This window comes from Anser anser (genome assembly GCF_964211835.1).
Source record: "Anser anser genome assembly, chromosome: 6".
Taxonomy (NCBI): domain Eukaryota; kingdom Metazoa; phylum Chordata; class Aves; order Anseriformes; family Anatidae; genus Anser; species Anser anser.
The window spans coordinates 21,050,842-21,072,634 of NC_139726.1; the positions used below are offsets into that span (position 1 = coordinate 21,050,842).

At 36.9% G+C, this 21,793-nt stretch overlaps 1 protein-coding gene across 4 annotated transcripts in view; it reads left to right on the forward strand.

Annotated features, from left to right (window-relative positions):
* MYO3B (myosin IIIB) overlaps positions 1-21,793 on the forward strand; it is a gene marked incomplete at its 5' end in the record, with an annotated part of 252,980 nt that overhangs the window by 87,645 nt on the left and 143,542 nt on the right. For 2 of the 4 annotated variants that reach the window (XM_083842494.1, XM_083842490.1), the window contains one exon: positions 2,229-2,987. In XM_083842494.1, coding sequence (XP_083698620.1) covers positions 2,229-2,262 — 34 coding nt within the window. In that variant the 3' untranslated portion in view covers positions 2,263-2,987. Of the gene's footprint in view, positions 1-2,228; positions 2,988-8,073; positions 8,171-9,038; positions 9,156-10,047; positions 10,153-12,842; positions 12,927-13,641; positions 13,845-14,250; positions 14,350-14,931; positions 15,047-15,436; positions 15,564-15,703; positions 15,915-17,211; positions 17,360-17,603; positions 17,758-20,268; positions 20,358-21,793 lie in introns of those variants that run through there. The other 2 variants (XM_083842495.1, XM_083842488.1) reach the window with 2 other exon arrangements.

Sequence of the window (21,793 nt, forward strand, 5' to 3'; positions counted from 1 at the left end):
AGTACTACTGCTAGCTTCTTACTTGTTCTTTGAAGCACTGACCCACTTTGATCAAGGCTGAGAGCATGCTCAGTGAGAACAAAAATTTAGTGAGCTTTACCATTGAAATATACACCATATTGTTCAGAATGATGAAGCACTGATTTTTCCAAATATTTGTAACTTGATCAAATTGGGAAAAATTTATTAGCACTGCAAAAGCATATCCATGCAAAACACCAAATGTGTGTGCCAAAAAGGGGGGTCTTAGCTGCTTTGTAGAAAGAATCTCAAAACATTTCCAAAGGTTTGCTTGTATTCTAAGGAACGCCTTAGTAAATAAAAAAATAAATTGAAAATATTGCAGTTTTGAAGACTAGGAGCATCTGAAAACAGTGTCTAATATTAAGAAGTGCTGGGCTTCCATAATGCTAGCTGCTTTAATGCTGAACGTTTCTGTTGTAAAGCCCTACATTCAGTTGCTTATAACTAGCCAGGACTGAAAATGGCAGTTTTATATTCTGAAAGTGGGAAAGTTCTAAATTTTAAATAGGTACTTACTACCAGTCAGTTAATGTTGGACTATAAACATAAGATTATTACAAGAGAACCAACCAGCATCTAATTATACCCAGAGGTATAGACACAGTCTGATAATAGTAAAGAGTTTGGCTCTGCAGTAGGGAGATATAACCCCTAGGAAAAATGGTAGCAGTGAAAAGCCTTAAAAAACTGTCTAATGTGTTTATAAAATAACTATCAATATGTAATATAACTATATATAATATATACATAATGTAAACTTAAAAAAAATGTCACTTGCATTATTTTTCTGCCAGTGTAGTTGAGCTAGTTAGGCTCAGGAAGGGGAGGTAGTTCATGGCAGGTGCAAAAGGGACTGACCTGTTTAGCTAGATTGGTGTGATCCATCTTTTCTAATGGCACTCCTATCTGTGAGAAAAGGTTTGAGTAGACAGGTTATATAATCACTTTTCCCTTGCCAGGTGATGTGCATGTTCAGGCTGTTTAAGTGGCAGTTACTTTAGTGGCATTTCCACACTGATTGCAAAGGTGTGTTTGCAGGTAACAGTGTGTAACTGGGTCTAAGCTAAGCATACAGTCGATTTTCTAGCTTTGACAGATTTACTCTTGATTTACATTAATGTAAGTATAATCAGATGCACTTCAATTCACAACATAGCTTTCTGTTACTCTGAGAATGTTAGAGTGCTATTAGAGACAAATAACCTATACAAGACAACTTAAATGTCCTTTTTCTTCCTTTTTAAAAAAACTATATTTAAATAATATATGCATAAAGGGCTAAGCAGGTACCTGAACACAAGATCTAGATAATGCAGGGAAAGGGGGTATGAAGGTATTTCTAAGCCACTTTCCCAGCTTCCAAGTTCCCAGACAAGTCTGAGGCAGCTCCAAGTCAGATTTACTCGCCTATGCACAAAATGTAATGGCAGTCAGAGCACTGGCATGACACTTCAGTCACACCCATTTGTTCTAGGAGCTCTGAGTGACATTCCACTTACCAGGACCTTTTGGGATATTCTAGCTGCATCACGGCTATGTGTTGGTCTCATTTGAATGTCTCCCAGCACAGGCTTGCTCACTTTGGCCTAGAATATCCTTTATGGGTGTAATTTATGTCCAGGAGGCAATTCCACGTGCTCTGAGGGAACCTTTATCAACACTGTGGATTTATTTCCCATTGCTTTATGGTACTGTGGCCAAAGATCTGTCCTGAAATACATTAGTGACTTTAACTCAAAGCCTGGCTTCACAAATGGGCTCAGCTCATTGTCAAGTCCCGGTTTCCTCGCCCCATATTCTTGCTGTGTTAGCTGTGGGGCTTGTCTGACCTGCCAGGGAGCTGACTGAGTTCAGAGAACTAGCAGAGACAGCCAGCCTGGCAAAGCCAAATTAAAACAGGACTGCTTTTCTCCTGGGTTATTGAGTGTATCTGACTCACCGAGGGGTTGAAGACTAGGTGGAGCTGGTGCAAGAGAGGAGGGGAAGCCACAGAAGTCAGAAAAGGGAACCAGATCATTTTCTTTGGCAAAGAGTTTTTAAATCGCAGCTCAACTTTCTCATCAAAGTATGTCCGGAGGGTATAATGGAGAGATGTGGAGAGCTGATACAGCAGTTCACTGCTACTGAAAAGGAAAGAACTGGTTTCTTTCTCCCATTCTACCACAGCTTCCAGGAACAAGCTCATGATGCTGTTTTTATTTCAGCTCCAATGGTTATCAAAACCTCCTGAACTTCTGAACCTTCTGAAGTAGAAGAAAAAACTAAGAAGAAAACTAAGCCAGCGGAAACATACAGATGATTTTTTTACTGTGTTAGAGATTGCAGAGAGGGGGTTCCTTGGCTGATATAGCTGAAGTAAAGGAGGAATTATCTCAAGTGACCAAAAGTAAGGGATGATACAGGTAGAAAGAAGCAAGCTGTCACCTTTTGACAGGATCATCTGGTCTGACCTTTGCAGCCACAGCCTGAAACTCCTCCGTAATTTTCCTTTCATTCTTCATTTGTAAACTTCTTTGAGCGTGGTATAGTTAGACTTAAGATCAGCACAGCTTGTCTTCCATCTGAACTAAAGGAGCTCTTTGCTGGGTTTGCTGAGAAGAGCCTACTAACAGACATTTGTTGCTATCATCAGTTTGTTTCTGACAAAGATATTGTTTTGCCATCTCCCTTTGCCATGAGGTAACCTGCTAGAGACAGATTCACACTCTATTTCCTTTATGTGAGAAATTAATAACTGAAACAAAAAGGTTTGTGCTAGTAAAAGTTAACACTTTTTAAATGCAAAAAATAAAAACAACAAAAACAACAACAAAAAAAAATTAACACTTGCTCCAGCTCTTTTTTTTTTTTTAATGAAAAGGATGCTCTTTGAGACGTTTCCACCAGCTTTAAGTACTTTTCCCTACATTATTTTTATGCATGAGATGCAGATATCTCCTATCGCTATGAAAATGGGTGGGGTGTTGCCAGTTTCACAAAACCCAGCACTAACACCCTTCTTTCCACACATATAATGAAGAAGAAAGCAGGGAAGAGATTTTACAGAATACATTCAAAAAGTTTTGCCTTGGTGCCGTTCTCACAAATCATTTTTCAAAATCTTAGAAACTGTTCTTATTGAAAACTATTACACAGAGGTCCAAGAACAACGTAAAAGGAGCTTTGGAAGATCTGTTGTAGGATTTCTTCTCTTAGAAGGTGATAAAGTAATGGACATTATTTCTAGTATAGGTACGAGCTATGTTTCATTTGTATGTCTATGTATTCTTTAGGGAGAGCTAACCTAGAGCAGCTATACAAAATGCAGTAGGTAAGTCTATAACAGTTTTAATAATGCCTAAAAATCATCAACTGCCATCTACTTTTGTTTTGTTATCCCTGTCTATGAAATATCATAGAGCTGAAGCTCAGCAAAGTAATAATCTGTTATATTTCCTCAAGTGATTAACTCCTGGCGTAAAATTCCTAGAATTGATTCTATGTTTGAAATTCAATTTTTATTAAGTATCAAATGCTTTTTGTTGTATGGTTCAAAGTGGCTGTTTCCAAATTATCAGCAGCTTTGAAGAGGCGAACTCCAGGCATGGCTTATTCTTATCTCGGATGTTTTCCTACAGTCTTGGTATTTTATGTTCCTCTATAAATAGGCTTCTTCATAGGAATCAACAGGAAAAGATCTAGTAACCTCTGTTTTCAGTTTTTAAAAGAATGAAAGAACTTCAGCATTTGGGTAGATAAGTGTTGCGGTTTTTTCTTTTTTTTTTTTTTTAACAAGTTTACTGTAGACAGCAAATAGTTCACTGTTCTGGATCATGCTAGGTCAATGTGCCACTGTAATGGGGAACAAACAGTCAAGAAACCTTGGATTTTTCAGGGAGAAAAAGGTAACCTTATCATCAAGATGAACCAAACCTGAAGAAGCTTGGAAAAAGGGAAGTAAAAAAGAACATAAAAAAAAATGGAAAAAAGAAAGCTAAACATGTAATAGTTTGAGAAGGGCAGGTAGGTTCCGGGTACTTTCTCCGATATTAGGATGAGGCTATGGTGGCTTGGCAGCTTCCCCCCTCCTGTCAGCCAGCTGGATTACAGCAGCAGTCCATCCAAGGAAGTAATTCTTACAACCAGATATCTAGCTTCTCTGCCAGCTCACATTTAGGTTTAAAAGCAATTAACTGCAAGGAAGTTGATTGCATTCAGTCAGTAATTTCCTTTGGACTCAGAATAACAGAAACAGAAATAGTTCTCTGGTTGTAAAATGCTGCACACACAGGATTTAATGTGGGTTAAATGCAATACTTCTAGCCTTCATCTGTACACATATCAGATGACTGTTAAAAAATAGTTAAAAATTACAGGAAAAAAATTACAAAGCAATTGGGGCCCCAAAAGGCAGTCCTTGGTCTGATTACAGTATACGTATTTTTTCTGCAGGTTACACAGATGTTTGTTATAGCTACAGCTTTTATATTGTTGTAATTAAGGCTTTGTCAGTGTTTCTGTTATGACCTTGCTTCAACAATTTATTCCAGGCTGAAACCTGATGTACAGGAGCAAAATTTGCTTTTTGCAATGCACAGGGAATAGGTAGTGCTTCTCTGCGTGACAATAGCACATTCACTGCTATTTTTTCTCTCTCATCGTGTTGAGTGTTTTTCTTGTAAATCTCTATTTGGGCACAAATTATTTTAAAGTTGGCAATAACTTAAAGAAGAACTAGTACAGAAACAGGTTTTTTTTTTTTGTGAGTCCTAGAAGAACAGTAAACAAATACTTAACTGCATGAAGAGGCCAAAGTAAAGGCACTGTTATAAAAGAATGTTGGGGATAGAGGGAGGCGATCTTGGAGAGGGGGACTTGCCAAAGAACAAAAAAAAATCATGATCTGTGCTGCTTTAATCCTCAGGCTGGACCTGCCAGCAAGATGATTCTTCAATCTAGAAGTATCTGTGGTCAATTTAGCTTTTCCTTCCCTATCATCAGCTTGATTGCAGGGTCATATTAGCATATAGCTATTTACAGTGCACTTCAAATACTGTGGCTGACATCTAGTACAAGAGAAGTGCTGCTTGCCACTTGCTCCTCCTCCGAAATCTGAAAAAGCTCTCTCCAGCTATCTTTGTGTGATAAAAAGGTGAAGGGAAAATGCTTGGGAGAACAGAGCCTTTTTCAAAAGAGAATGCTCATCACTAGAATTCTGGAATAAACCTAATACTGCTCTTTAGGTTTTATAAGGTTAGATACCTTAAGTGACTAGCCCTATTATGCCACTTTGTAATGAAGAGACTACATCCTACAGGATATGAATCAGAACATTCCTGGAACCTTAAGGCAAATAAGCTAACACTATCAATTTTCCTTTTGCTTAGAATTTGCACTTGGCAAGTTGGACTTAGATGATCTTTAAGGTCCCTTCCAACCCAAACCATTCTGTGAATCTAGCAGTAATTGAAAAAAGGCTGTTAATTGCACTGTTGACGAAAATAGAAATTACAATTATTCCTCCAATTAAGAGTGTTTCCTTCTGCTTTTTAAGAAATGTTTTGAAAATACTTTAAAAGCAGTGTGTACGTCTGATGTAAAATTGTAGAAATAATAAAAGCTTACTGTCTGTATTCTTTCTTCCCACTCTGTCAACATATCAGCAGGACTTAGGGTCAGTAGAAAACTGATGAGGACAGCAGGAGATTTGAAGCTAATGTGATGTTATGCTCCTAATATCCTCTTCCTAATCATGTACTTAGGAAAATGAGTTAAGCACAAGGAAATATGTGCACAAAGGTTATCTGGTTTACATATTTGACTAAGAGTAGTTTCCTTAATTATTTATTTACATAGAGTTAAAACAAAACAAAATACTTTTCCAATAACACAGTTGAGTCGTTTATCACTTAAGGAGAACAAACAGCAGGAGTTTAATACACAATCAGATAACAGATTAGTTTGCAAAGCCATTCTGCAATTAGAGATGCTTAGGTTTAGATGTGCCCTCTTTCCCCCTCCTCCCTGCACCTCTGGTAGATAAATCCATACTTGCATCTTGTTGCAATTTAATATTGTGGTTATGACGGTTTATGCCAGAAAAAATATCCTCACAGTTTAGTTACATTAGTTATAATGTCTAGCCATTGCTTTGCTAGTCACATCTCCATGAAGTCCAGCAACTGTTAAAATATTTGCTTTATTTGTGGACTGATAACTGCTCCCATCTCTAAATGGTTTAAATTATTTTTAACAATATTTTTCTCAGCTGTGAAGTAAAAGGTTGAATTCTGTTTTGAAATGGAAACAACAATTAGAAAAACAGTAGTTCATTATGCCACTTACATGCGTTCGTACTCCCTTGAGGATCTGATTTGTCAGCAGTGTAATGTCCATGAATGCAGTAAGCACCTAACAAAAATCTAAAAATGGAGGATTTAATTGAATAGAACTTTGAACAAATTGACACTGTCTCCATGCTGCCCACTGGAAATAATAACCACTGCAAGAATTTCTCTTTCATGTTTTTTTGTGTGTGTTCTTCTTCTTTCTTTTCTTCATATGTACATCAAGGAAACAACCATTTCTGTTTGGGGACATAGGATGGAAAATATAAGCGGGACTGTCATCAAAACCTGCTGTGGTCCTTGTATTTTATATCCTAGCTGACAAAACAGATTGCACAGTTTTATTTAATTACAATTCAAATAAACCATTACAGAGTAGTTTTCCAGAACTCATAGAGTTGCCAAAAGTAAACAAGAAAAATGAATAAAAATAGACATAAAAAATGAAGATCTTTAAATGTAGTTCACAATTATCAATAAATACTTAACACTTTTCTCTTTGTTAGACACTTTCCAGGCAATAATTCTTCTGTACACAATAGCTCTTGGGTATGAAAATAGTCTCTTTACTGAATGAAATCTTACTAAGTTCATGTGGAAGTGCACATAAAGAGACAAAAGCAAGAGCCTCGATGCTTATTTTTTCAAACAGGATTCCATGACTATGTAAATTTAGGATTAAAGAAAAAAGACCTGCTACATCTTCATCTTAACCTTCAACATTATAGATAAAGAGTATTTCCTGCCACATTACGCTATCGTTCTGTTATTGCTTGATACAATATTTAGCATTGCTTCTGGATGTATGAGCATGTGATTCATACTTTCTACATGGCAACCAATGCAGAAACAATCTGTCAGGGACTGTCATTGAGGATCAATGCTAAATGTTACTCAGCAGGATGCAGACTGTATCTCAGTGGGTGTCCTTCTACTATGCTTTGATTATGTTTGTTGTAAAGAAAAGCCTGGTTGTGCTTACAGCACTCATATTTCACCCCCTCTGTGGAAGACATATTACACTGTCTTGATTTGTCCCTGTTTCAAAAAGATGTGCTGTTTAAAAACATATACACAGCATTTTCAAAGATTCCTTCAGCATAATCTGATTATAAAGGGGTTATGTGACTGTTTGTCTTTGCTGCTTATTGTGTGGCTTAAATCTCTAAGGACAAGCTGACTGAACATTCATACAATTTAGAGTCTAATGGCAGCTGTGGTTCAAAAATGTTCTGGACCAGATCTAGGGTCATCTGAGGAGGTGCTTTGTCATACAACAAGGTAATAGGAGGATTTTATACTACTTATTACTTCTTGTAACTTCATTAGATGATAAAACTATAGACTAGGTACCATGGGGTGGGGAAGATTTAATTAATCAGAGTGGTAGTTTATTAACTTATGTCAAGAAGGGAAAAGATATTTTTAAAATACTTTTCAGTATTAGTGGGGAGTAGTAAGCCTACAGAGAAATCTTTTCTGTGAGCATTAATAAATATATCAGGATTATATCTTGTGAGAAAGAAAACAGGGATATTACACTGCACAGCAAACTGATGTGTTGCTTTTATGAAAGGGTATTTCAAGTAAACAATGCGTATTTCAGAGAGCATGCTTAAGTTTTCTGCATGGCAAAAACACTCGCCCATGACTCCCATCGCCTCTGTATTTGCTGTATTTGATCAAGTTTTGTAACCCTGGTGCTTTACTAACAAACTTCCAGGCATGAACGGATACATACTAGAAGACCTTACTGTGTGGATGGAGCTGACAAGTACTCTCTGGATGATGATCTGGTAAATCTAGAAGTTCTAGATGAGGTACTGTACTGTCTGAGCAGCAGTTTCTGACAACTGTGCCTCACATTTCCCTGTTTCTTTTAACAGAATGAGAAGAACTCTTTTTTTGCAAGGTTTTGTCTCAGCATGGAAAAGGAATTGTCTTGTGACTGATCTACTATCATCACTTTGTTAATATTCTATTTATTAATGACATAAAAGCAGTAGCAGTGAATCCTTTTATGGGGAAAAAGTTAAATATGAGTGATGATAGTTTAAAATATTTTGCAAGTGTCTTAAAATGAGAAATTTAGTCATGAAGATTTTGATTTAAGTGACTCTTCTAGAACTGAATTATGTAGAGTAACACATCTACAACTTCTGCATAAAAAGTGGTGAAACAACATCAGCTGCATATTTCATTATAACACCTATGTGCAAACTATCTGCAATTTTTTTTTCCTGAGGATCCTTAACCTGCATGCCAGTGAGAAGACGATGTAATACTAAATCATGTTAGCATTCTGCTTAAAACAGTCTCTTACTACCAGTTAAAATCTAATCCTTGAGAAATTATTATCCTTGTTTTACAGTCAAATAAAAAATTAAATGGAAACGTACTGTGAAGTGCAGAAAATCTGCATGGCCATTTTGTCTTCAGGAAGTTTACTTCTTGGGCTGATATAGGAAAATGCATACTTATCTGGCAATAGGATATGCCATTTAACTTAGTTTTATGATATTAGGGAGAAATTTGAAAATATTTGTTTGGTTTTGTGATGTCAGTGTTTGAGAAATAATAACATGTATAATAAGTACTTCTTAATCAGTGTTCTCAGCATATTTACAAAAATTATCTTGACTGGAAAAATATTGCTTAACAATCAAACTTTTTCTGTAATCTTCTCAGGATACAATTATCCATCAGCTGCAGAAACGCTATGCTGACTTACAAATTTATACTTATGTGGGAGACATTTTAATAGCCTTAAACCCCTTCCAGAATCTCAGCATTTACTCTCCACAGGTAAGAGAGACTCCAAGATGCGGACAGTACTTACTTTGCATTTTTTATTAACACCACTGGCTAAAGTACTTGAATGATGATGGGAGCACAGACTAACCCTAGCCTTTTCTTCCTTCAGAAATGTGTGGCTACAAATCTTTTATTTTTTTATTTATTTTTTTTCCCCCTCTTTCAGTTTAATGTAGTTTGATTTTGTTGCTTTTCCCATGGTGATACAACTTTCACAGGAGGCCTGAATATTGCCCCAGCTACTGCTGTTCTTGTCTGGCATTTAGTACTTTCTTCCAGGAAACAGAAGATGGTTATATGAACCACCTCATGCTGAGGCTGTTGCTTTCTAAACAGTTGCTCTCACTATTGGGTTATTACATGTCCTGTACCACCAGCTACAGCCTAAAAGAAACAAGTGAATCAAATGCTGTAAAGATAGAGGCAGCTTAATTCCTTATGAATATGAAGGGAGGTGGAGCCATAAATCCTAGTGGCTGAGGGTGCCTAAATTAGGGCTGCAGGCAGAGGGACCAGATTCCAGATTCACTCTGCAGTTTCACTCTTCGCAGTTTCTGTGGTTCACCTTGGGTATTTCCCTGCTTGAATGCTTGTATTTGTAATTGTATTTCTTGTGATACAGTTCTCTTGACTATCTTGTGAAGGCAACTTTGAGATGTATTTTAGGTATTGTAATTTGTGTTCTGGAAGGTGGTCAGTGCCAAGAATTACCACTCCTCTGCTGGGTGATTCAGTGTGAATTTCATAGTAGAACAGGCAACTGCCTTCTGTTTAGTAGGCAGAAGATAGTCATTATCTTCCGTATCAATTCTTAATTTTACAATTAATTTGTACATTTTAATTAGGTATTCTGACTTATGTTTTTTTTTTTTTCTTAACTTAGTTCTCCAAGCTTTATCATGGTGTGAAGCGTTCATCCAATCCCCCCCACATATTTGCCTCTGCAGATGCTGCCTACCAAAGTATGGTTACATTCAGCAAAGATCAGGTAAGAATCTTCATGTTGTACTTTATTCTTTAAGCCTTTTATTCCTGTATGAGGAAAAACAGAGCAGAAATCTAGTCAGGTTGGGACAGTGACATAAAAGAGAGCACAAAGTTGAATAGGTCAAATAAAAGGGTTACCTGACCATTATAGTTTCCCAGACACACATGAACTTCTGGCAGTTGACACCAACCACAGGCTATTGCAATACACTTTGATTCTAGCCTGTCTTGCACTAGGTATTGTAATTATTTATACTTGTGTAAAATAGGGGGGTCTCAATGCTGTAGCAGGTTAACAGAGTTTTAACTGCTCTTCCATTGCAGAAAGACAGTAGCAAGTAATGGATAATCATTTATTTTTACTGCAAGTCACAAAAAACACAAACCATCAAGTCATTGTTTAGTAAACTATATTAAGGATAGGTCTAATATGAATGTAATGAGGACACAAGTCTAGCAATGATTTTAATGAGAATGAAATATTGTGCTGTAGAAGTTAGGTTCGTTTTTATTGCATTCTTAAAACTGTAATTTTGCGCTCTTTTGAACATGATGTATTGTATGTACACGGATATTGGGGTCTAATAATTATTTACATATATTATTACTTAGAGAAAAATAGTTTTGTCGTCAGTCCATCAGGCTAACTTTATAGATTTTTAATATTATATGTCCTTCCTACCTCTTCAAGAAGTAATTTGCATTTATGCAGAGGCAGCAAATTATTTGCAGACATCTGGCTATGCCTGCTGGCACGTATAGTTTGCTATTTTACGCTTGTAAAAGACTACAGGAGTATGTTTATCTCCATTAACTGGGCAATGTTATGCTGGCTCTTTTTAGGGTGTGCTAGATGCACACTGTAGCTAGATCAAAAATGTACTTAACTCTGCTTGTTTATCCACTCAGCTTTCCTTTACATTTTCCTTTGAAGCCTGAAAACTGACTCCAAGTCCAACATTTCTGGTGAAGCTAAAGTCAAATATGGCCAGTATGAGTTCTACAAGAACTCATGGTCTTTAACTGTGTAAGCTGTTGTACTTGACTCCTCTAGTAAAGTAGATTAAGACAGTTCTAGGTATCAAAACACTGTGGGTCCATCACTAGGTTGTGTATTTCCAAGTAACACAAAAATACGTGACAAGAATTAAGGAAATGAGCTGCAAATGTCATATCACTAACATTATGTAGAGTCAATGTCCACACCTTCTATCAGACACCACAGGATGTCTGATTCCTAAGAAAACTTCACAGCAGTATCTATCATGGAGCACAGAGTCTAGTAGTACCTAACATACCCACTAATTATTCCATGTACTTTTTATATATATATATATATATATATATATATATATATATATATATATACTTTATATAACTTACCTCCCCACTGGTATGCATTGCTTTTTATGGAACAGCATAGGTTGGTCTTGCAAGGCTATTTCACAGTGAGAATGGTAAATAAAAAAGAGCTGGAATGCCTCCATATATTCCAGGCTGGGGAGGGGAGAATGGATAATCTTTCTCTTGGTCAAAAAGGAGTGTCAGAAATGTTGTCTGGAGAACTGCTGTCTCTTTCAAACCTCTTCACAAAGCTCAGTTCTGTATCAAGTATCATTGCGTCAAGTATTTTAGGACCTCATCTCTTTTCCCAGCAAAGAATCTTGCATGAGTCAGTGTATGGTGCAAGGAAGTCTCATGTGTTTGCATAGAAATTTACAAATCTATGCAATTGCTTGGCATTAACATTTATCCTATGTCAGTTCATACTGTACTTTAAGTAGACTAATATTTGCACTGGCGATCTGTAGGGCACATGAAAAACTGGAAAATAAGAAATAGCATTAGAATTCATGCTTGCTGTGACCTGAAGTGTTCGCACTTCAGCTCTGAACTGACATTCCAGGTGTACTGGCCTTCCATTTCATTCATGAAACATACCAGCAGAAAGCAGATTATCAAGTAATTCAGATGCTTCCAGCTAATCCCCGAGTTTGTAAGCCTTTGGAGAACCTATAAAATACCATGTTACATACAGTCTGCCAACTCAGGAATAACATGGGTATGTTCTCTCAGAATCACCCAATGAACAGATGCATATTTTTCTGAAATGTTTAGATGTCAGTCTGTTGTTTTAGCCTGAATATCAGCATCACTTACAGGATAATCTCTCTACACAGCAGCAAACCTTAAAATAATTTTTAAAGCCAGAAGCAGACTTTTGGTGAGTATATTAAGTACAGCTGTGCCCTGTATTTCATGTTAATTCAAATGAACTCAATGAAGTGAGCTCAGATGCACTGTTGAATTATGTTACATCAACTAGCTGTGGCAATCTTCGGAGTTCTGAGTATTTGCAACAAGCTGCCTGTGTGCACAGTGTATGTTAGCTTGTAGACATGGTCACTCATTTATGTCTTAGTGCATAGAATTTCACTCACTCCTTTGCACATACGCACATTCTTGTCAGGCATTGCAAGATGCATTTTAGTGATCTAAGGAATTATGAAATGATTACACTCAGCCTCTACTGATCTTTCCTTTCTGAAAGAAGTTGAGAGAGTTGACCCATAAGGTATTTTGCGGTTTTGGTACTAAATGTTAAATAATGGACAGGAGCAGTAACAGCTGAAAACCCATTTATTGACCATGCGGTGAGCTGTGCACTTACTGTTTTGTTTGTGTGTTCAGTGCATTATCATCAGTGGGGAAAGTGGTGCTGGAAAGACAGAAAGTGCCCATCTGATCGTCCAACATTTGACCTTCTTGGGAAAGGTATTTCTAGCCAATCATGTAAAACTATGAACAAATTCTCCCTACCCCCTGAAATTTTCTTCTTATTTAATGTTTAATACATATAACTGTTCATGTGAATTTTCCCACTTGAGTCAGGGACAGAGTAATCAAGCAAAGCATTTGTGAGCACTGAATCAAGCCATTAGAGTACAACCTGCACCAAGCCACTCAATACTTTTAAAGGGAAAGTGACAAATTCCAAATGTTCAGTGCTTATAGTTAGCTACAGTGTTTATGACATTGTTCATGTATACAATAAAGAATGACAGATCTTGCTTTGGATCTGATCTTAGAAGTTCTTACATGTTTAAATGTAATGAATAATGATTCTAATGCAAATCAATGGGAAAATAAGTGTGTAAGGTTAACCATAAGTGGTATATGTATTAGTATGATTCCAATCTTAGCTAATGTTCTTCTTGTTCAGTTTTTGATGGTTTGGGAGCTTTATCTAAGTTTCATGAAGCTTCAGAGGCAGAACAATTGCAGAGAAGGAAGAATTTTTTTTTTTTTTTTAACAAATAGGACATTTCTTTTTCAGTGTATGGCCCTATTGTGTAATTAGGTTAACAGAGTATCAAACTCCATAAGAAGTTATGATAACGGGATGCTATGCTTCTGAGGCAGGAATTGGATTGTGGGTAAGCAATATATTCTTTTAATGGTCCTTCTGGTCTGTATCTGTTCTGTGAAGGCCAATAACCGTGCTTTGCGTGAGAAAATTCTTCAGGTGAATCCTCTGGTTGAAGCATTTGGGAATGCCTGCACTGCCATCAATGACAACTCAAGTCGCTTCGGAAAATACCTGGAAATGATGTTTACGCCCACAGGAGCTGTAATGGGGGCAAAGATTTCTGAGTATCTACTTGAAAAATCAAGGGTCATAAAACAGGCTGTGTAAGTGTACTAATCATCTGTCCTTTCACATTTATGTAATGTTTGGATTCTGTTTAATTCTGCAAAAACCCTTATTTTAAATGCTTTCAGTAGTGTCTTCTACTAAAGTGCTAGTCCTTTATACAGTACAATAATGAAAAGAGTAGTAAAGTTCTTTTGGATTGGAAGCCAGACCTGTTCCATTCTTTGGAGAAATATTGTGATTGGCTGGGTATTCTGTGTTTCACAGTTGAAATAGTTGTCTTTAGGCTTTCACTGTTATTGGCACTGATCTTACACCATTAAAACAAGTGGGATATTTGCTACCTACTCAATTAGCTCACAATAAGGATTTCCACTTTTCCTTGTACAAGATACTGCAAGTATAAACATCTGTGCTTTATAGAAATACTTTTTTTGTTTCCAGGGGAGAGAAAAATTTCCATATATTTTATTATATTTATGCTGGCCTTTATCATCAGAAGAAACTTTCTGAATATAGACTTCCTGAAAAAAAGCCTCCTAGGTAACTTGTTTTAACTATTCATTGTAATTAGCTATTGATCAGCTCTTGCTTTCAGTATGATGCCTTAAAATCTCTCTTAATCCTTCTACATCCCTTAAGGATCTTTTTTAATCCTCCCAAGCAAAGAAAAGGATGGACAATAAAGAATTATATTATTTGTATGAGAACTTGAACCATTTAAAGAGAAGGAAGAAACAATCTCATTATTATGTAAATATTCTGTCCTATTTTCAGATCAGGACAGTCACCTCATGCTTTCTTGTAATACTTCAGAGAACCCCAAATATATTTTGCAGTTGTGTTTTTTGATAGACATTTTTACTTGGAGAGCATCTGATCTATATTGGGTGAGGGTGTGCGTGTATAAAATGTTAGTAATGCTATGAACAGATATTAACAAAGTATAAGCAAAAGTTAGTGTAACAAAAATTAAAACTTCTTATGAATTAGCATGAAAATATTTAATTGGAAGATATTTCAATAAATGTTCTTTCCATTTGCTGATGCTGTTACATTAAAGTCACTGAAGTTTGTACTGGCATATCTGCTAGTTTGGTGCTTTCTTTCTCCTATTCTACTTAGATATATTGATAATGAAACTGGAAGAGTAATGCATGATATTGTTACCAAGGATTCCTATGGAAGACAATTTGAAGCAATTCAGCATTGCTTTAGAATTATAGGATTCACTGATGAGGTAAGAGATACAGTTTCTAAACCATTATCGACCTTCTTTCTAAAAACATCTCTAGCACTGCCTGTGTTCAGGCTGCCATTTGATTGTGTGAATACACAGCTGTGCCACAGAATCTCTCTTATGACAGAAATGAATTATGAAAGCAAAACACACACACCCAGAAGCCGGGACCAGCCTGAGGTCTCATTCTGTAATCAGGCAAGTCCATTCACAGTTCTGTATCACACTTGTTTGCGTCAATAGGAGCTTACTTGAACAACCAATAGGAGCTTACAGAGCAGTCTACAAGCTTTAATAGCCATTCCAGTGTTCCCCTTTTTCTTTCATAGAGTAAATTTGGAGTACATATCTAATATGATTCCTTAAAAGTGCTTTTTGTCATTTTTACAGGAAGTGTACTCAGTGTACAGAATTCTGACTGGAATCCTAAATACTGGAAATATTGAGTTTGCTGCCATTTCTTCACAACACCAAACAGATAAAAGTGAGGTTCCCAACCCAGAAGCCTTAGATAATGGTAAACACATTTTAACATTGTCAGTTCTACAAAAGCAATTTGACTATATCTGTGAGAATCTGTAACTTGTGGTAACAGGCAATGCTAGTGACTTCCACTGCATAATCACAGTTAAATATCTTTTCTTCACTGTCTTTCAGCTGCTGCACTGCTAAGTATCGGGTCAGAAGAACTTCAAGAGGCCCTAACATCCCACTGTGTTGTAACACGTGGGGAAACTATTATTCGAACAAACACTGTGGACAAAGCAGCTGATGTGCGAGATGCCATGTCTAAAGCACTTTATGGCCGGCTCTTCAGCTGGATTGTAAATCGTATTAATACACTGCTTCAGCCAGATAAAAATATATGGCAAGTTACACATCGGTGAATCATTTGTATTTACTGTGCAGTAGTCTTTGATGGGTTCATCCATTTGTATATTTTTGATTTTGCGGGAGGGGTGCTGTGTTTATTTTGGCTAAGGCTTCAAAATGGCTTTCATGCTGTGATACTGAATTCTGTTTCCAGGACATTAACCCCAACATTTTCAAAGAGCTGAGTGGAATTTAGCTACTGAAGTCAACGGAAATCAGATGGTGAAAATAACGTAAAATTCTTTAAGAAGATGCTTCCTATGTAGCAAACATTAGGTCATACCAAAGGCCAGTAAATAGTTGGAGTGCACTGAAAACTTCAGTATGGTTTCACAGTCCTTCCAGTACTTCTGCCATTGTGCGATAGTAATAAATACAGACCTCAGATTATTATTATGCTGCTACTTGAGTTGTAATTGACAATTTTGAATTGTTTGTAATTAGAGAAACATTCACATTTTTTTCATTGCTGGTCTTTTTCATCAACTGGTCTGGCTGCTTTGCTCTTTTCAAGCAGCTGTAGAGATTTCTAGATATAAGAGAACGCCTTAGGTGATGTCAAAGTGCTTCTACTTGCTACAAGACTCCTCCTTCCCTCCTGGGAGAAGGCATGGAGGGAACAAGTACTGTAGTAGGACAACATGTGGAATAATTATTGCAAACATAACAAAGGTGATGCTAGTTCTGAATTCTACCACAGAATAATGTTAATGTAATGCTGTGCTTTGGCACTGCATTAATATGCTCTGCATTTTTCTTGTCTTGGAGATAACTTGGAGATTCCTACTTGGTATTTTATTATATCACGCAGAAATGTCATCATCCACACTTGCAGTTCCAGTGTGACTGTGGTATGAGAATACATAAGCTAACACTCTTAACAATCCTGTTGTAACAGCAGCAGACTTGGTAGAAATTACTTTGCTGACTGAGTATAGCGAAAACATTCTATTTGAGCTCGACGCTTTTGTCGATGTGGAGGAGCTGACAATAGGTTTTATTGGGGATCTGCTTATTGAAATCACTTGTTTTAATACATCTGCAAAGAGTTTTTCTCCTGCTTTTCACCTGTGATTCTCCAGCTTCCTTCATGGAAATTTGCACAAGGCAAGTGTAAAACCAAGCCATTAATGATGTTGAACAAATGCATAACTTCTGATAAGTTCAAACACACTTTTTCTCCGCTGTTTTTGCAGCAGATTGAATTGATCATGCAATCTTAGTTACCATGTTTATTTTGATTTTAACTGGGTGTTGCCCATGCTGAATTTTGTTTGTATTTTCACATGCAGCAATGCTGAAAATGGGATGAATGTTGGGATACTAGATATATTTGGATTTGAGAACTTTGCAAGAAATTCCTTTGAACAGCTGTGCATAAATATTGCTAATGAGCAGATCCAGTTTTATTTCAATCAACATATCTTTGCACTTGAGCAAGTAAGTTCAACTCTTACGAAGTCTAGTTGAATCAGCCATTTTGACCCATAGATCATATTGAGGAGTACATTATAAATTCTAAAATGGTTATGGGGTTTAAATATAAGTCATGGCCACATCTTTCAACATACTTATTGTTTTGTTAATAATGTTGGGGTCCATAGAGTGTTGCTGTGCATCATTAATGTCTCAACAATGTTGCTTTTACTTGTTCAATATAAAAACTGTGCTGGTAACTTTGTAGATGGAATATCAGAGTGAGGGAATCGATGCTGCTGCAGTGGAGTATGAGGACAACCGTCCGCTTCTAGATATGTTCCTCCAGAAACCCATGGGTCTCCTTTCTCTACTAGATGAAGAAAGTCGATTTCCTCAGGCAACAGACCTGACGTTAGTTGGTATGAGCAAACAAAAATCGTGGGAAACAACATATATTTTGTGAGCATGGATTGACATCTTTACTTTAGTTTTACTAGCCTAGTTGTTCTACTGAGACTTTGCCATTTTGCTTGACGTTTTAAGTATGTTTTTCATTGTGCTTCATCATTCATGATGCATGTTTTTTGTATTGCAAAAGTTATGTTACATATCCGGTGCCAGGGGCTTATTGTCTTTCAGTGTTTTAAGGAAATAACCGGTGTGTTATCCCTGTATGGGAGGTACATCAAGAAGCATTTATCCTCATTTAAAAAGGAAGGCTGCAACATAGCAGATTCTTGTGCATCTAGGACCACCCTGGGAGTTAGCATTAATGCTGAGAGTAAAGTTAAGATCTCCCAGGATCCTAGGCCCATGTTTATCCAATTAGAAAATACTGCTTCACTCCAGATTATCTCATCATAAATAGAAAGTGTGTGTTATTTCTGGTGTGCCATCTGGCAGAATGCTTCCTTTCCTTCATGCATATTTTACGTATGTCTTAACAAATCTTGGCGCCAACTTTAAAATGTGCAGTGCATGCCATGTTTAAAACTGTTGTCCTGCTTTTATTTACTAGAGCTACATTTTTCCCTGTGATATGTAACAGAGAGTTCCAGTTCAATGTAATGTACGGCCGGGATTCAAACTCAGAGAAAAATAACAGCTGCCTGGTAAATTACATGATATATGCACAAGATTTTTCACTTCTGGGCTGCAATTTGAAATGAGGTCAAAGACAGACTGAATGCTATGGTTTCATTCCAGTCCTTATTTGTGTACTAAAGCTGTGAGCCTCCCTGTTGGTCCTGTAAAACAGTTAATATTGAATATTGAACTTGCACTTTGACAGTGGCATTTTCTCTAGTCTAGAACTTATCAGTCTTATTACTAATATCTTGAGAGCACAGCAGAGCAGAATCCCTCAAGGAGATAGCAGCTGGGATATTTTGTCCTCTCCAGATGTGCCAGGCAATCATTAATTCTCCCCCACTCTGCATCCAACCCTTCCCTCCCTGCCAAATTCTAAACTTAATTCTTTTTGCTTTAAATTGAAGGATTTTCAAGCTTGGTTACACATTAATGGAAAGAAAAGCCTAAGAAAAAATACTAATGGATTCTAACATTAGAAAAAAAAATATTATATTGTCTGACCTACACAACATGATGGAGAATTTTATTAATTGATTCTTGCCTCGGGTCTCTAGTTGCAAGTGCAGATAAAGAAATACAATAGCAAGTTTCACAGTATCAGCACTAATTTCATTACAAAATATTGAAAAGAGTATGAAACATCACAGAGCAAAAAAGACACCGCATAGCAAGTGGTGTTTTTTTTTCTGTCAGCTCTTCAGAAGTGCGTCACAGGAAACAGAGAGCCCTTTGGATAGATGTAGATGTCCAAAGGCAAATGGGAGATGGCCCCAGCCTGAAAGCATTGACATATACTTAAAATATGATACACAAAGCTAAATGGATGGGGAAAGGAAGATAGGGAAAATAAAAATAACAGGCATTTAGGCAGGCCAGATATGCGCACAGCTTTGAAATAAATTCACCCCAAACCTTAATGTACATACATACACATATATATAGAAAGCAAATTCACAGCAAAATATAAGAAGTTTTCACACCTTCTGTTGTGGTTTAACCCGGCTGGCAGCTAAACACCACACAGCCGTTCGCTCACCCTCCCCCCTCCCTCTCTGGGATGGGGGAGAGAAACGGGAAAGTGAAGCCTGTGAGTTGAGATAAAGACAGTTTATTAAGACAGGAAAATAATAATAACAATAATAATAATAATAGTGATAATGGTAATAGTATTAACAATAATAATGTGTAAGAAAACAAGTGATGCACAATGCAATTGCTCACCACCCGCTGACCGATGCCCAGCCTATTCCCAAGCAGCCGGCCCCCCACCCCGGCCAGCCACCCCTATATATTGTTTAGCATGACGTCAGATGGTATGGAATACCCCTTTGGCCAGTTTGGGTCAGCTGTCCTGGGTCTGTCCCCTCCCAGCTCCTGCTGCACCCCCAGCCTGCTCGCTGGCAGGACAGAGCAAGAAGCCGAAAAGTCCTTGGCCTGGTGTAAACACTGCTCTGCAACAATTAAAACATCAGCATGTTATCAGCGCTCTTCTCATCCTAATTCAAAACATAGCACCCTACCAGCTACTATGAGCTACTTAACTCTGTCCTAACTGGAACCAGGACACCTTCTCTTTAAGCCCCTATTATGTAATAGTTTTCCACGCACAAAACTATGCATGAACATAGGAATTTGAAAGACATTCTAGTTTTGAGTTGTTCTATTCAAAAGTAATAGCTTGGAAGAAAGCACAAAGAAGATGGCACACAGCTACTATTGGGCAATCTGACAATGCAGGTGTATATAGTAGTATAGCAGCAAGCAGTCCTTAATTAGTAGGGCGATTTTACTTAACCACTGTTATTCATTTTTATCAATGTCACTTCTCAAATGTTTAGATAAATTTGAGGATAACTTACGATGCAAATACTTCTGGAGACCAAAAGGAGTGGAACTGTCATTTGGTATTCAGCACTATGCTGGGAAGGTAGGGCCATGTGACTTTTTATTTAGTGATGGGGTCATTATCTGTTTTATCCAAAGTAACTGCTTTTTTTTTTTTTTCTTCCCTCATTTTAATAATGAGAAAGTTTACAGATAAAATGATAAAGTTAGAAAACCTAGAATCTATGGTAAAATTTTTGTGTGAAGTAGTCCATTTTAGAACCTATCCTTAGGACCTCTTCAGAAATTTGGTAGACAGTAACTGCCTTTTATTCTGAAAGAAATCTGGCACCAGAAACACCATCACTACAATATTTTTAAGGGGGCAACGCTGTCGGGCTAGTACAGGCTACGCAATTGTTAACATCGTGTGAATGCCACGGTAATTGTGTGTATGACTGTAGATAACATATATGTGTAAAGGCAGCATGTAACAGTATCTCCCATAGTACTTAAATCCCATATTGAAAGCATTGCAAAGACTGACTGGAGCAATTTTTGCTAGTGCACACAACTGTACTCCACAGCACCTAACCTCTTTTGTTCTCAGCAATCCATGTATTATTTTATGTGGGGATTAATGGTCCAATTTTTTCAGATAACATGAGCTTTACTTGTGATTTCAGGTGCAAATCTTCATTCATAAACAAAAAGTCAAAATGAAATAGCCATGTTTTTTATAGTTACCAATAAAGTCTCTTCTTCAGAGTCAAAAATTTTATGATGTGCTCTAGTACACTTAGTCCAGCTTTCTGGCCTGTTAAGAATAACTGCAAAATTATACACAGGTTTATTAAATTCTTCATACCCAAATGACCAAGTCATAAAACCACTACTGACTAGTTCTCCATTGTAGGAGAGCATTTCAGTTTCTTTGTATTTAACTCGTGGGCTCCAGTGGAATTAGGCTAGTAAGGAATATTGCTAGTAATAATAAAACCTGTTTAAAAAAATATTAGTGCAGTTTTTTAAAAAATAAAAGGATAAGCAAAATTAACAGATTCGTGTATGATTACAAGTAGCCAGGCATTAATTTCTATAAAGTACAATTAAAATCATTAAAAAAAGGCAATTTTGCCTACTGAAGCATTGGAGAGTAAAGAATCAAAACTGGTGTGCCCTAGCACAGTGAAAGAAAGGTCCTAGATGAAAGTTTTCTTTTCCTACTATCATTTTAGAAGCAGTGAGAAGCCTATTTAATGCACCTTGATACTGACCTGCATCTGAATTTTACTCCTGTTCCTCCAAGAGATCTAGTTACAGATCAGTTTGTTGCAGACAGCAAATAGATGGTGACTACCTGAGAACCATTTATTTCACATGTAAACTGTCAACTTAAGCTTTAATGAGTTATCTCTGTTATATTACTTCATGCATACCATACTTTGATGTGGCAAAGCTTAATATAATGCATAATACAATGTGACTAAAGCTATTTAACCAAATTTGATCTGCAATGACATGATGAATATAGGTGTT